This window comes from Oncorhynchus gorbuscha, linkage group LG16 (assembly GCF_021184085.1).
Source record: "Oncorhynchus gorbuscha isolate QuinsamMale2020 ecotype Even-year linkage group LG16, OgorEven_v1.0, whole genome shotgun sequence".
NCBI lineage: Eukaryota > Metazoa > Chordata > Actinopteri > Salmoniformes > Salmonidae > Oncorhynchus > Oncorhynchus gorbuscha.
This window is the reverse complement of record NC_060188.1, coordinates 29,281,963-29,299,083: the sequence shown is the minus strand read 5'-3', so window position 1 is coordinate 29,299,083 and position 17,121 is coordinate 29,281,963. Positions and strand designations below refer to the sequence as shown.

At 42.7% G+C, this 17,121-nt stretch overlaps 1 protein-coding gene across 1 annotated transcript; it reads right to left on the bottom strand.

Annotated features, from left to right (window-relative positions):
* Nucleotides 1-3,355: 3,355 nt before the first annotated feature.
* LOC124000621 (proline-rich protein 15-like protein A) lies at nucleotides 3,356-15,190 on the bottom strand. The gene is made up of 2 exons (XM_046307136.1): nucleotides 14,944-15,190; nucleotides 3,356-5,128 (listed from the first exon to the last, which is right to left on the bottom strand). Exon 2 carries the CDS (start codon nucleotides 5,077-5,079, stop codon nucleotides 4,756-4,758), a length of 324 nt encoding a protein of 107 aa, XP_046163092.1. The 5' UTR covers nucleotides 5,080-5,128; nucleotides 14,944-15,190; the 3' UTR covers nucleotides 3,356-4,755.
* Between the last annotated feature and the right edge of the window lie 1,931 nt (nucleotides 15,191-17,121).

Here is a 17,121-nt window from a genome sequence, read left to right as displayed (position 1 = left end):
CACAAAGCCAAAAACACATGTCTGTAGAGTTCAGTTGTTTAACGTCTTACATATCTGTCAACTGACAGCATTTTTCTCCACCTCAACTGAAGATAAAATGACAGGTAGTTCGCTCAGTACTTGGATGTAAAAAGTCCACGGGAAGAGTGCGCTTACAGTAAACTGTAGTCCTGGCTCATTTAATGTGGAATCTCTCCAGCTTGATGTTGAGAACAACATACAGTGGGGAGAACAATTATTTGATACACTGCCGATTTTGCAGGTTTTCCTACTTACAAAGCATGTAGAGGTCTGTAATTTTCATCATAGGTACACTTCAACTGTGAGAGACAGAATCTAAAACAAAAATCCAGAAAATCACATTGTATGATTTTTAAATAATGAATTTGCATTTTGAGAGAGTGTTCCTATGCCTACATTCAGATATATACTGAACAAAAATATAAACACAACATGCAAAGTGTAGGTCCGCTGTTTCATGGGCTGAATTAAAAGATCCCCGAAACGTGCAAAAAGCTTATTTCTTTAACATGTTGTTCAAAAAATATGTTTACATCTCTGTTAGTGAGCATTTCTCATTTGCCACACCTGACAGGTGTGGCATATCATGAAGCTGATTAAACAGCATGATCATTACACATGTGCACCTTGTGCTGGGGACAGTAAAAGGCCACTCTAAAATGTGCAGTTTTGTCACACAACACAATGCCACAGATGTCTCAATTTGGAGGGAGTTTTGCAATTGCCATGCTGACTGCAGGAATGTCCACCAGAGATGTTGCCAGAGAACTGAATGTAAATATCTTTCTCTACCATAAGAAACTCGTTGGCGTGCCGATGTTGTTTTAAAGATTTTGGCAGAACGTCCAACCGGCCTCACAACCGCAGAACACATGTATCGCGTTGTGTGGGCTAGCGGTTTGCTGATGTCAACGTTGTGAACAGTTTTCCCCATGGCGGCACTGGGGGTATGGTATGGGCAGGCATTAGCTACGAACAATGAACTCAATTGCATTTTTCTCTATGGAAATTTGTATGCACGGAGATACCGTGACGAAATCCCGAGGCCCCTTATCGTGCCATTCATCCGCCGCCATCACCTCATGTTTCAGCATTATAATGCACGGTCCCATGTTACAAGGATGTGTACACCATTCCTGGAACCTGAAAATGTCGCAGTTCTTCTATGACCTGCATACTCACCAGACTTGTCACCCATTGAGCAGGTTTGAGATGCTCTAGATCAAGGTGTACGACAGCGTGTTCCAGTTCCCGCCAATATCCATCTACTTCACACAGCCATTAAAGAAGAGGAGTGGGACAGCATTCCACAGGCCACAATCAACAGCCTGGTCAACACTATTCGAAGGAGATGTGTCGCATTGCATGAGGCAAATGGTCACATCAGATACTGACTGGTTTTCTGATCCACTCCCCTAGTTTTTCTTAAATTATTTGTGTCCAACAGATACATATCTGTGTTCCCAGTCATGTGAAATCCATAGATTAGGGCCTAATGTATTTATTTCAAATGACTGAATTCCTTATATGAACTGTAACTCAGTTTAAATCTTTGAAATTGTTGCATATTGTGTTTATATTTTTGTTCAGTATTACTGTCCTCTGTTCAATATAACTTATCCTTCTATTTCTTGACTGTTGATTCGATGTGCCAATTCGTAAGCAAGTTCTCTGCATTTGAGGCTACTAAGCCCATGAAACTGGTCCACGAGATCCTTGATATGTTTAGCAAGCTCAGACTCCATGTCATCAGACCTTATTTACCTCTGCTACTCATTCCTAGCTTCTTTCACACAGGCACACATTCATTTTCCTTTTTGTCAATGTGCCTCTTCAGTGTCATTCATTCTATTTTATCATCCCTTGTTGCTCCTCGAATGAACTTCTCCCCTTATCTCTGTCTGTTTCTATTTTTCTTTCTTTCTCTCTCTCTTTATTTCTCTCTCTATCTTTCTCTGTCAAAGGAGTTTTGGGTATGGCTCTGAGTTCCCTGCCTTATCACTGCCCTCTGGTGGTAGTCGATTGCCATAACAGACTTTGTCAAATGTTGGATCATAGCCATAGGATATTTTATTGTACAAGTGTATTAAATGTATGATATTATATTTTAATGTACAGGATATTCCATCCTTTATAATCCATAATATAATTTACAAATACAATTTTGATCATAGTAGGACTACCTACACACCCAATGAGCCTGGATATGCAGGTCCAAAGGGCAGTATTAGCATCAAAATGGCATGTATTAATATTGTATAACTGATACATAGTATAAGTTGTTAAATGTGTATTGTTTCATGTTCCTGAAGGGTTCATGGGAATTAACAGTTTGGGATCCTCTGCCATAATAGACCCTGCCTAGCAGGGTTGGGGTCAATTCCATTTCAATTCCAGTCAATTCAGCAAGTACCCTGAAATTCCAATTCTAAATCTCTTCAATGCTTTTCAATAAGGGAAATGTAGAATTTGATTTTGATTTACTTTCTGAATTGACTGGAATTCAAATGGAATTGACCCCAACCCTTCTGTCTAGATCGAATGTGCCAACTTTGAGATAAACATTGGGCTTGTTCCCACTAGAGGGCATCACTAACTGTTTTATCACCAAAGCCCCATATACTACCCACCACTGCGACCTGTATGCTCTCGTTGGCTGGACCTCACTACATATCCGTCGCCAAACCCATTGGCTCCAGGTCATCTGTAAGTCTTTGCTAGGTAAAGCCCAGCAGTATCTCAGCTCACTGGTCACCATAGCAACACCCACCCATAGCACGCGCTCCGGCAGGTATACTTCACTGGTCGTCCCCAAAGCCAACACTTACTTTGGCTGCCTTTCCTTCCAGTTTTCTGCTGCCAATGACTGGAAAGAATTGCAAAAATCTCTGAAGCTGGAGTCTTATATCTCCCTCTCTAACTTTAAGCTTCAGCTGTCTGAGCAGCTTACTGATCACTGTACCTGTACACAGCCCATCTGTAAATAGCACACCGGACCACCTCATCCCCATATTATTACTTACCCTCTTGCTCTTTTGCACTCCGGTATCTCTACTTGCACATCATCATCTGCACATCTATCACTCCAGTGTTAATGCTAAACTGTAATTATTTTTGCCTCTATGGCCTATTTATTACCTACCTCTCTACCCTTCTACATCTGCACACACTGTACATAGATTTTTATTTTATTTTGTGTTACTGACTGTACATTTGTTTATGTGTAACTCTGTGTTGTTGTTTTTGTCGCACTGTTTTGCATGATCATTATCATCCTATAAGAGGTCATGGAATGAGTTCACAGTAACACAAGAGAGAACCTTAAGCATTTCAATAAAATCATATGTATATTTTATTTATAAAACAAGTCTGCATTCATTTTACAAAATTATTCCAAATGTACAGCACCCTTTCAATGAAAGGGATTTTTGTCATTAAGTGTAGAAGGTGAAAATGAAATGAAAGATACTTTTTCAGTCTTTGTAGAGGAGAGATCTCATGTGTAGTTTTAGCAAAGATGGTGGACAAATGAAGAGAGTTCACTCAGGCCTTCTACCATCGAAAATAAATAGTCAGTTCTGGTCTACTTAACTGGGTGTGTCTCCCATAGCCACCAATGCAATAGCAGCTAGGTCTGGTCTACTTACAGTACTTCATTGACTTTCACTGAACCAGAAAAAATCAGCAATTGGGGTGTCTCGCTTCCTCTTCCATTTCTGCTTTTGTTTTGGCTTCAGCGTCTGCCAATATCTTGCAAATACTAAAGCAACACTGGAGAAATGCAAAGAACTTGTGTTGAAACCTTGCAGTCTATCTATGAAGCAGTCCTTGACTTTTACATTAGAAAGTGCAATTCAAAGAAAAACGTAAATGTTTGTCTAGTTTGAGATTAAATTTTAAAGGGATAGAGAAGTCTATTGTTTTTTTATAAATAAAAAAATTAAAACAAGTATATATATATATATATATATATATATATATATATACTCAGGTTTTAAAACTCAGGTTAGTTTTAGAACAATTGATTTTAGAACAATTGATTTTTGAGGTGACATGTTTGTGAATGACACGTGACACAGTCTGCCGCTATGGAAACCAGTCAACCTCCAACAGTCAGTAACCATGTCCTCTAGGTCATAAAGCTGTTATGCAAACATCTGTTTCATACGTTACCTATTTGCTTTGTACAGATGACAAACTTAACAACACCAGTAAAGTACACATTCTGTACCGCACAATGACTGTACAATGTAATACGCATGCCCTGAAACTCCTCTCTGTTCCTGTGATCTGTTGAATATTTAAAACCGAAGATGACTAATAGCACCTCATTGAAGGTCGTCTGTTCATGTAAACATGGCCTAGGTATGAAGCAGACAGACAGGGGAGAATCAGGTGTCCCATTCTTCCACTGGATATAGATGGAAGATACAGAGAGAGTGTGATACCAAGATGCATACAAAGACTCCCAGTCAGTCCCACATTAATAGGGAATAGAGAACAAAGACCTCTGGCTGGATTGACACAGACGACATGTCCCAATGGGATGCACTGCCCTCCATCTCTATGAGTGTTACTGAGTGTGATAGAGGGCACCGTATGAAATGGTGTGACCAATGAGGGAGAGGCAGAGAACGTCTTCTGTGTTTGAGTGTGCATGAATTGGTTTAATAGAGAAAGCCATTCATTTTTGGTGTGTGTGCATGTGTGTGTGTGTGAACTTTGTTTCCCAGCTCAGAGGTTCTCGTTGCTAGGCTCGTGACCAGGGAACAGATCGGGGGTTTCTGCTAACGTGGCCCTGACCTTCTTCTTCTCTTTAAAACGTCCTGAGTGGGACACTTTGACATGGCGTCCCTTGGTAGTGGTCTTATCCACTATCCTCTCCAGACGGGCGTTCAACTGGCTGTCCTCTGTGGCGCCCTCTACTGGCCCAGGGGCTCCGCCGTGGGATGTGGTATTGCTGCCGTACTCCGCTGGGATCTCGTACAGTACCTTGGGCTCCGACTTCTTCTTACGTAGGAAGGTGAGCTTCCACCAGCCAGGCGATGGGTCAGCCATGACCACACACAGAGAGAGGAGGGAGAGCGGGATGTAAGAATGGAGGGGCCTTGGGTTGGTGTAGGGAGAGAAAGAGCGAGAGAAGTTTAGTAATAAGTTAGTTAACTGTAGCTTTATAGCTCCAACGTTTACAATGAAGATGGATCAAACATGAGTCATGACCTCTCAGAGAGGGAGGGTAAATCCCCTCACTACTCCCTTCCCATTCCCCATTCAAACTCCTGCCACACCTCTTACCATAAGCACTAACCACAGTAACCTGACTCCCAACACTGCCCAGCTCAGATCGATCTGTGTCAGATAGATCTGTGTCAGGGGGAACAGACTGAGCTCTCCTGAATATTTCAGGGGAACTCAATAGGCACCATATGGTGGAGTGATGACAGGGCACCGCTGGTGATTGGGTTACTCCTATTGTGTGTTGTCCAAGCTAAACGTGCTGGCTGCTAATACAGCACCTCATATTTCAGCTAAACCCTTTCTACGATGGGGTAACACTCACGGGTTGCCCAAATCTCTGGTACTGAGGTGCTGCTCTTTGAATAGCAAGTGCCGTGCTAACATTGTCACTACTTCTGTCACTACTACTGCCATTATCAGTCCCTCTACCATTGTCACTACTTCTGCTACTACTACTGCCATTATCAGTCCCTCTACCATTGTCACTACTTCTGCCACTACTACTGCCATTATCAGTCCCTTTACCATTGTCACTACTTCTGCCACTACTACTGCCATTTATTCCTCTACCATTGTCACTACTTCTGCCATTGTCATTATCAGTCCCTCTACCATTGTCACTACTTCTGCCACTACTACTGCCATTATCAGTCCCTCTACCATTGTCACTACTTCTGCCACTACTACTGCCATTATCAGTCCCTTTACCATTGTCACTACTTCTGCCACTACTACTGCCATTATCAGTCCCTTTACCATTGTCACTACTACTCTGCCACTACTATTGCCATTATCAGTCCCTTTACCATTGTCACTACTTCTGCCACTACTACTGCCATTATCAATCCCTCTACCATTGTCACTACTTCTGCCACTACTACTGCCATTATGTCCCTTTACCACTACTACTGCCATTATCAGTCCCTTTACCATTGTCACTACTTCTGCCACTACTACTGCCATTATCAAGTCCCTTTACCATTGTCACTACTTCTGCCACTACTACTGCCATTATCAGTCCCTCTACCATTGTATCACTACTACTGCCATTATCCATTGTCTACCATTGTCACTACTTCTGCCACTACTACTGCCATTATCAGTCCCTTTACCATTGTCACTACTTCTGCCACTACTACTGCCATTATCAGTCCCTCTACCATTGTCACTACTTCTGCCACTACTACTGCCATTATCAGTCCCTTTACCATTGTCACTGTCACTACTACTGCCATTATCATCAGTCCCTCTACCATTGTCACTACTTCTGCCACTACTATTATCAGTCCCTTTACCCACTACTACTGCCATTATCAGTCCCTCTACCATTGTCACTACTACTGCCATTATCAGTCCCTCTACCATTGTCACTACTTCTGCCACTACTACTGCCATTATCAGTCCCTCTACCATTGTCACTACTTCTGCCACTACTACTGCCATTATCAGTCCCTTTACCATTGTCACTACTTCTGCCACTACTACTGCCATTATCAGTCCCTCTACCATTGTCACTACTTCTGCCACTACTACTGCCATTATCATTATCAGTCCCTCTACCATTGTCACTACTTCTGCCACTACTACTGCCATTATCAGTCCCTTTACCATTGTCACTACTTCTGCCACTACTACTGCCATTATCACTGCCATTATCCCTCTACCATTGTCACTACTTCTGCCACTACTACTGCCATTATCAGTCCCTTTACCATTGTCACTACTTCTGCCACTACTACTGCCATTATCAGTCCCTCTACCATTGTCACTACTTCTGCCACTACTACTGCCATTATCAGTCCCTTTACCATTGTCACTACTTCTGCCACTACTACTGCCATTATCAGTCCCTCTACCATTGTCACTACTACTGCCATTATCAATTCCTCTACCATTGTCACTACTTCTGCCACTACTACTGCCATTATCAGTCCCTCTACCATTGTCACTACTTCTGCCACTACTACTGCCATTATCAGTCCCTCTACCATTGTCACTACTTCTGCCACTACTACTGCCATTATCAGTCCCTCTACCATTGTCACTACTTCTGCCACTACTACTGCCATTATCAGTCCCTTTACCATTGTCACTACTTCTGCCACTACTACTGCCATTATCAATCCCTCTACCATTGTCACTACTTCTGCCACTACTACTGCCATTATCAGTCCCTTTACCATTGTCACTACTTCTGCCACTACTACTGCCATTATCAGTCCCTCTACCATTGTCACTACTTCTGCCACTACTACTGCCATTATCAGTCCCTTTACCATTGTCACTACTTCTGCCACTACTACTGCCATTATCAATCCCTCTACCATTGTCACTACTTCTGCCACTACTACTGCCATTATCAGTCCCTCTACCATTGTCACTACTTCTGCCACTACTACTGCCATTATCACATTATCATTCCTCTACCTCACTGCCATTATCATTAGTCCCTTTACCATTGTCACTACTTCTGCCACTACTACTGCCATTATCAGTCCCTTTACCATTGTCACTACTTCTGCCACTACTACTGCCATTATCAGTCCCTTTACCATTGTCACTACTTCTGCCACTACTACTGCCATTATCAGTCCCTTTACCATTGTCACTACTGCCATTATGCCACTACTACTGCCATTATCAGTCCCTCTACCATTGTCACTACTTCTGCCACTACTACTGCCATTATCAGTCCCTTTACCATTGTCACTACTTCTGCCACTACTACTGCCATTATCAGTCCCTTTACCATTGTCACTACTTCTGCCACTACTACTGCCATTATCAGTCCCTCTACCATTGTCACTACTACTGCCACTACTACTGCCATTATCAGTCCCTTTACCATTGTCACTACTTCTCACTACTACCATTGTCACTACTACTGCCATTATCAGTCCCTTTACCATTGTACTACTGCCACTACTATGCCATTATCAGTCCCTCTACCATTGACTGTCCCTCTACCTACTACTGCCATTATCAATCCCTTTACCATTGTCACTACTTCTGCCACTACTACTGCCATTATCAGTCCCTTTACCATTGTCACTACTTCTGCCACTACTACTGCCATTATCAGTCCCTTTACCATTGTCACTACTTCTGCCACTACTACTGCCATTATCAGTCCCTTTACCATTGTCACTACTTGCCACTGCCCACTACTACTGCCATTATCAGTCCCTTTACCATTGTCACTACTTCTGCCACTACTACTGCCATTATCAGTCCCTTTACCATTGTCACTACTTCTGCCACTACTACTGCCATTATCAGTCCCTTTACCATTGTCACTACTTCTGCCACTGCCCTCTATCTACTACTGCCATTATCAGTCCCTCTACCATTGTCATTATCAGTCCCTTTACTACTACTGCCATTATCAGTCCCATTGTCACTACCATTGTCACTACTTCTGCCACTACTACTGCCATTATCAGTCCCTCTACCATTGTCACTACTTCTGCCACTACTACTGCCATTATCAGTCCCTTTACCATTGTCACTACTACTGTCACTACTACTGCCATTATCAATCCCTCTACCATTGTTGCCACCACTATCACAATAGATATGACTACTACTGCCATTATCAATCCCTTTACCATTGTCACTACTTCTGCCACTACTACTGCCATTATCAGTCCCTCTACCATTGTCACTACTACTGCCATTATCAATTCCTCTACCATTGTTGCCACCCATTATCATCCCTTTACCATTGTCACTACTTATGCCACTACTACTGCCATTATCAGTCCCTCTACCATTTCACTACTACTGCCATTATCAGTCCCTCTACCATTGTCTACTGCCACTACTACTGCCATTATCAGTCCCTCTACCATTGTCACTACTACTGCCATTATCAGTCCCTTTACCATTGTCTGCCACTACTACTGCCATTCAGTCCCTCTACCATTGTCACCACCATTATCAGTCCCACCATTGTCATATGACTACTACTGCCATTATCAGTCCCTCTACCATTGTCACTACTACTGCCATTATCAGTCCCTCTACCATTGTTGCCACTACACATTATCACAATAGATATGACTACTACTGCCATTATCAGTCCCTCTACCATTGTCACTACTTGCCACCACTATCACAATAGATATGACTACTACTGCCATTATCAATCCCTTTACCATTGTCACTACTTCTGCCACTACTACTGCCATTATCAGTCCCTTTACCATTGTCACTACTTCTGCCACTACTACTGCCATTATACCATTGTGCCATTATCAGTTTACCATTGTCTGCCACTACACTGCCATTATCAGTCCCTCTACCATTGTCACTACTACTGCCATTATCAGTCCCTTTACCATTGTCACTACTACTGTCACTACTACTGCCATTATCAATCCCTCTACCATTGTTGCCACCACTATCACAATAGATATGACTACTACTGCCATTATCAATCCCTCTACCATTGTTGCCACCACTATCACAATAGATATGACTACTACTGCCATTATCAATCCCTTTACCATTGTCACTACTACTGCCATTATCAGTCCCTCTACCATTGTTGCCACCACTCACCACTATCACAATTGATATGACTACTACTGCCATTATCAGTCCCTCTACCATTGTCACTACTACTGCCATTATCAGTCCCTCTACCATTGTTGCCACCACTATCACAATAGATATGACTACTACTGCCATTATCAGTCCCTCTACCATTGTCACTACTACTGCCATTATCAGTCCCTCTACCATTGTTGCCACCACTATCACAATAGATATGACTACTACTGCCATTATCAGTCCCTCTACCATTGTTGCCACCACTATCACAATAGATATGACTACTACTGCCATTATCAATCCCTTTACCATTGTTGCCACCACTATCACAATAGATATGACTACTACTGCCATTATCAGTCCCTCTACCATTGTTGCCACCACTATCACAATAGATATGACTACTACTGCCATTATCAGTCCCTCTACCATTGTTGCCACCACTATCACAATAGATATGACTACTACTGCTTCTACATCGACTACTGCTGATGCAAACCTGAGATTGGGGTTTGTTCCATTCTGATGCAGTCATTTCTGATCATTAATATACTTCTGTTTCCAGCTGAAATTCCCCTGGCCTTGGTTCACATCCAACCAGTCATTAGAATAATTCTTTCAACAGGAAGTTTCAGTTTAGTGTTTCATCTCAACGGAAGTGTCCCTGTTAGGACTAGACTGAAAAGTACCCTGGTGTTAGAGAGTGAAAAGCTTTATAAACTCCAGGTAAAACGTTCTGGGAACAAATACCAAAGGGACTTCCAGAAATCATGTGTTTTGTAGTGTGTCAGCGCAGGTTAAGTGCTCTTTGCTCGGACTGTAGAAGTCGTGGGAGGCGTTTGGCAGCTCATTGTGTAATACAGGCAGAGCAGGTTGTATTGTCTGTCCTGTGGGTTTTTACCACAAGTAAACCTTCCCACTTTAGCAAACATGTACTGATTTACCGACACACATACTGTATCAACACAAATGGACATCTAGAACATGAAGACCAGACTAACTATGTGAAGCGCAGACAAAGGCGAAGGTCGAACACACACATGCAAATGGCGGGACACACATATAGCAAACATGTAGTAAACGTAAAAATAGACACACACACACACACACGCTAACACAAACATACACACACACACACACATACGCTAACACAAACATACACACACACACACACATACGCTAACACAAACATACACACACACGCTAACACAAACACACACACACACGCTAACAAACATACACACACACACACACACGCTAACACAAACATACACACACACACACACGCTAACACAAACATACACACACACACACATACACACACGCTAACACAAACACACACACACACATACTCTAACACAAACACACACACACGCTAACACAAACACACACACACACACACACATTCACTAACACAAACACACACACACACACGCTAACACAAACACACACACACACACACGCTAACACAAACATACACGAACACATACTGCTCTGCCCTCGCTGCACACAGATAAAGCCTCTGCTTGGTGCCACTCTCCCGCCCAGAAGAAGGGAGTAGACTGTTACCCGTCGGTCGCCTAGCAACGCCGTGGAATATGCTCATGTAATTTTGGTGATCTGTTTGGGTGCTGATCAGTGGTGGAAAAAGTACCCAATTTTCATACTTAAGTAAACGTAAAGATTCCTTCTTTTTTTTTTAAATACTCAAGAAAAAGGGAAAGTCACCCAGTAAAATTCGACTTGAGTAAAAGTCTAAAAGTATTTGGTTTTAAATGTACTTAAGTATTATAAGTAAAAGTATAAATCATTTAATGTCTTATATTGAGGAAACCAGACGACACGGTTTTCTTGTTTTTAAAATGTACGGATAACCGGGAGCACAGTCCAACACTCAGACATCATTTACAAACGAAGCATTTGTGTTTAGTGAGTCCGCCAGATCAGAGGCAGTAGGGATGACCAGGGATGTTCTCTTGATAAGTGCATGAACTTGACAATTTTCCTGTCCTGCTAAGCATTCAAAATGTAATGAGTACTTTTGGGTGACATGGAAAATGTATGGAGTAAAAAGTACATTATTTTCTTTAGGAATGTAGTGGAGTAAAAGTAAAAGTTGTCAAAAAATATAACTAGTAAAGAAAAGTACAGATACCCCCCTAAAATATATATATATACCTACTTAAGCACTTTACACCACTGAATCTAGTGACTTTTGGCCTGATAGCTGAGGGTTGGGTTTGCGTGTGTAGATGAACAAGCGGAAGCGAAGACAGATTTTCTTCTCTCATGACAAAACAGTGGATACACTTGGCCAACATGTTAATGTTTGAGTTCCTTTGACTGGTTTCCTGCCAGGGTTCAGAGGCAAAGCTAGTCTGGGCGTCTTTTTATCTGCCTCAGCATAATAGTCCGTCTAAGATATGTCCCGTCTTAAATATCTGGCTTTCGGTGAGATCATTTCTTGTTTACAGTTGATAGTTTACTGGTAAATTGTTATTCAAGCTGACATATTTGTAAGGATAAATTGCTTATCTGGGTTTACTAACACATACGTCAGTCACCGGACTTCGTAGTACTGCCCTATGTGTGGGTGGTTATCATACAGTCAAAGTGCAACCCATTTTATGACCCTTCTCAAGCGCTTTTCCTTATTAGTTCTATTGCCCATTATATTGCCCATTATATTGCCCATTATATTGCCCATTATATTGCCCATTATATTGCCCATTATATTGCCCATTATATTGCCCATTATATTGCCCATTGGAATGCCAGTCAGTCAGCGACATTCAACATAGCTCATTCTCAGGTCATCCACCCTGTCTGTCTTTCCGTCATTCCATCCACCTCTTGTCCTTTAGCCATCAGTAACCTAGATTTCCCACATCACCCCCTCCTCAGAGCAGAACCTCCGTCGGGTAGCGGGACCATGTCCTGGACTAGTCGTTGATACAGCCAGTCCAGCTCAGCAGACAAGGTTCCTTCCAGTAAAGCTCCAAGTACTGAGTTGGATTAAATGATGTCATGAGGAATTCCATAAGGAAACGTGAAATCTCCATTTTAGAGAATGTCACGACAGAGGTGGCTCCACTTCCAGTTTGGGCGGCCCTCGGCGGTCGTCGTCACCGGTCTACTAGCCGCCACCGATCCCTTTTCCCTTTTCTATTGGTTTTGTCTTATTGGTTACACCTGTTTCTTGTTTAGGTTTTTAGTTGGGCTATTTAGGCCGGTAAGGCCCGCCTGCTCTTTGTGCGGGCTTATTTTTCCTCTGTGTTTGTGTGTGGTAGTGAGTTTCAGTTTTGGTTTTTCTCCGGAATGGTTAGGTGCTGGTTTTGTGCCGGTCGTTTATGTGCGCCCTGTATTGGCCGTGTGCTATTTTCTCTGTGCCGGAAATGAAAGTATTGTTCTGTACCTTCTGCCTTCTGACTCCGCACCCACTACCCACTGCGTCACAGAGATTCATTCATTTCATGGCTGTGGCTGTGTTGCATGACTATTTGGAATGGCCAAAGGCAAGGCCAGAGGCAATCCCTTCAAGGTAACAATGATCATGTCCATATTCCTTATCCAGAAAATCGATCAAACAATCAGAATCACAATTTCACTCCATTACAGGTAGGAAACCTGCGCTTAGAGCCCAGATTTCTAGTGAGACCGTATCACCGTACACTCTGTCCTTCCAGTCATGTGGAAAGTCTACGCTATGGTAAACATCCACCTGTGTGTGCAGACTGGGGTTAACGCCACTGATAGGAAAGTCACCTTTGGTGATAACTCTGTCTGCAATAAAGCCTATAGCTTCATTCCCATGCAAACATTAGACTCTTATCTGGGAATTCAAATATTTACGAAATGTGGAGCATGGTCAAGCATCAGGGGAAAGTCCCTTAAAATGACAACCTCACTTCTCGTGCATCTGTCAAACTATTGCATTAAGTAGGCTTTGACACAACAGTGGCCAATATGCTGGCCATTAGGGCAGTGGTCAAGCCCTCTAAGGATATACTATACGTGTTTTGGTGTATGTTAAATTGATGCCGTGACTAAGATTATACTTATTACTTATTAGCGAAGAGTAAGATGTCAAGGCGAGTTACGCAAACGTCTGTGTCATGTTGGTATTTTACAGTTGACGTAGTTTTGCGGGAGCGTTTGTATTGAATCCATACAGATGTAGACACATTGGTATACGGTCACCAAGGCACAGTGCAATCAGTTAGGTGCAGTGTGTGCTAACAGCTTAGTGTTTACTCAGTGTGTGTATGGTCAACAGGCTCAGCGTTCAAAGGTCCTCATTGCTAACTGGAGGGGCCCCAAGGAAGCCTATCGTGTCTGAAGTCCACTTTCAGTCAGTTTAAGAGGTGTCCGTCTGAATTAGGTATGTTGTGTGAAGGGTGCACAACATTTGACGTTGTGGAGAAAGATACAACAAGCTCTTCAAATTTGATCATCCATATTTTGTTATTGCAATCTTGCTGTACATCTGGCAAAATGTTGTTAATTGTGTACTGTCAAGGTACAGCTTAGGGTGTGTGTGTGTGTGTGTGTGTGTGTGTGTGTGTGTGTGTGTGTGTGTGTGTGTGTGTGTGTGTGTGTGTGTGTGTGTGTGTGTGTGTGTGTGTGTGTGTGTGTGTGTGTGTGTGTGTGTGTGTGTGTGTGTGTGTGTGTGTGTGTGTGTGTGTGTGTGTGTGTGTTCACAAGAATAGTAAACAAACAAAAGATGTTGTTGGTCCCCACAAACTTAAATGCTATTGGTTGGGGGTTTAGGGTTAAAGTTAGAATTAGTGTTAGGGTTAGGAGCCTGGGTTAGTTTTAGGGTTAGGATTAGGATTAGGGTTAGGGTTAGGGTTAGGGTTAGGGTTAGGGTTAGGGTTAGGGTTAGGGTTAGGAGCCTGGGTTAGTTTTAGGGTTAGGGTTAGGAGCCTGGGTTAGTTTTAGGGTTAGGGTTAGGAGCCTGGGTTAGTTTTAGGTTTAGGAGCTAGGGCCAAGTTTAGGGTTAAGGTTAGCGTTAGGTTTAAGGTTAGGGGCTAGGGAAAATAAGATTTTGAATGGGACTGAATTGTGTGTCCCCACAAGGTGATTGTACAATACTGTGTGTGTGTGTGTGTGTGTCTGCAATAACCTCACCTGTGTATATGTAGAGATCTGGAGGCGACCTTCCTCCCAAAGCTTAATAGTTTATGGGAGAAACCCTGCTAGCAAAGCCAAATTCATTGATTCAAATATCAGATCATTCCCACTCCAATATCCACTCTAGAATCCTCTTCCACTCTTGTCCTTTTACTGCTGTCCTTCCCTTCGTCTTCTTCGTCCTCCCCTGTTCAGTCTATTCTCTCTCTCTCTCCCTCTCTCTCTCTCTCTCTCTCTCTCTGATAGTCAGGTGTAGAGCTACAGGTACAACCTTTGTCCCTCCTCCTGTCACACAAATACACACTCAGCTGTGTTGAACACTATAGACTCCGCCCACTGGGCCTTGGGCAAACACAACCAGGGTGACAGTGAGACGAGAAGAGCGTAGATAGACGCTCAGTAGATCCGCTCGACCCGTCACATGTTCTGCCAAATCACTCTGCCAACACGTTCACCGTGTCTGCTGGTCCAGTCAGACAGGAGGCTTGGTAATACCAACTATGCAAAGCCTTGAGAGGTTAGAGAGGACGACAGTTGTTTATGGTTATACCGGAGATCTGCACGCCATTAGATATCATGTTGTGTCACGTCGATTTTCATCATGCCTGGCGTTATAGTTTTCAATATTCCCTCAGAAGTAGGACCAAAATGTAACCAAAAGGCTTAGCCCTCGGATGCTTTATGGAAGTGGATCTTCATGGCTTCAATTTGTATTGGCATCATTGTTGGATGTCAACATGTTGTGTGTCAATATCGCTCACCTGAATATACAACACACACGTTCAGACACATACAATGACGGGGCAAAAAAATATTTACTTCGTATTTTTATTTGAAGGGTAAGACAGCAGAAGTCTCATACAACCCTCTCCAATATCCCCAAAAAGTGAAACCTACGCAAACACAAACGTCAGCTACGCAATAAAACCATCTCCAAGACAGCTTGTGAGAAGGCTTGAAACTGGCAGATCACATGTCAGTTGAAAACATCCTTGTGACCCAAAATGGCTGCCATTAAAACCAAAGAGGCCTGTATAAGCCAGCTCGTCTCTCCCCGCAAGCCGAGAGAGCATGGCTCCTAGTGTCCAGCTCCAAGTAGTCAACCATCTGTTTGCTGAGGCCCATAAACCTGTGATCGTGGGATTTACATGTCTCTAGAAGGGCGATGTGGACAAACAACACAATCGAGGCGTGTCTTTCTGGTGAACGTGTTTGTTGTTTCATATATACATGTTACTTTATTTTATTTTTGACCTCAGTTTATTTACTAAATATTTTCTGAAATCTCTTTCTTGAACTGCATTGTTGGTTAAGGGTATTTCACGGTAAGGTCTACACCTGTCTACACCTCGGCGCATGTGACAAATACAATTGGATTTGATTTGAACTTCAAGGTGACAGGGGCCTTAGACAGACAGCAGCACGTGGCCCTACAAACAGAGGCCCTGCTTCTGACGGTCTGCTCTGGTCTGTACCTGGGTGGGGAAAATGGGAGTGAACTTTACCTCTACGACTGGGTCCTAGTTGATGATACTGGTTTGGTTTACCTGGTGGATAACAAGCGAGCTGGGTGAGAAAATCAACCGTAGAGACATTCATTCATCCATTCACTTGTGAGAGAAGATCTGATTAAATGAAATATCCCTCGTAATCAACAGCAACGTTACCGTTCGTTGATGCCAATTTGACATGACTGTTCGCTGAGACTGGATTATCAACTCTGTGTGAAAATATAGTCAAGTGCCCACGCAATGAAATGTTCATTCAAAGCAGGCACCCCGTACAGAACTGTAGCGACGTAGATAAGCAAATAAGTCCCGGCATCAATCACAACTGTCTCGCAGATAAAGAAAAGCCGTGCACACGAGCCAAATAGAAGATTCTTTCCTGTCAAACTGATTCTACGTGCAGTATAATCTACCTGTCAATCTACTAGAGAAACTGGCACTATCACATCGCACTGTAAAGGCAAGTCAATACAATATGCACTGTGTTTTACACTAGATGTATGTTATTCTTGTCATTTTGCCTGTGCGAGTGTCTGTGGTGTTTTGATTTCGATATATTGTTGGTTAGGCATGTGTTGTTGGGCGTTGTCTGCCAATAATCAACCAATGGGTATAAATAGTTTATTGAGTTGAAGTGGTTTTTGCAACAGTACCTCCTTGTGGACAG

What these genes read in the sequence shown, in the direction of transcription:
- LOC124000621 (XM_046307136.1), bottom strand. Translation starts at nt 5,079, where the DNA reads ATGGCTGACCCATCGCCTGGCTGGTGGAAGCTCACCTTCCTACGTAAG.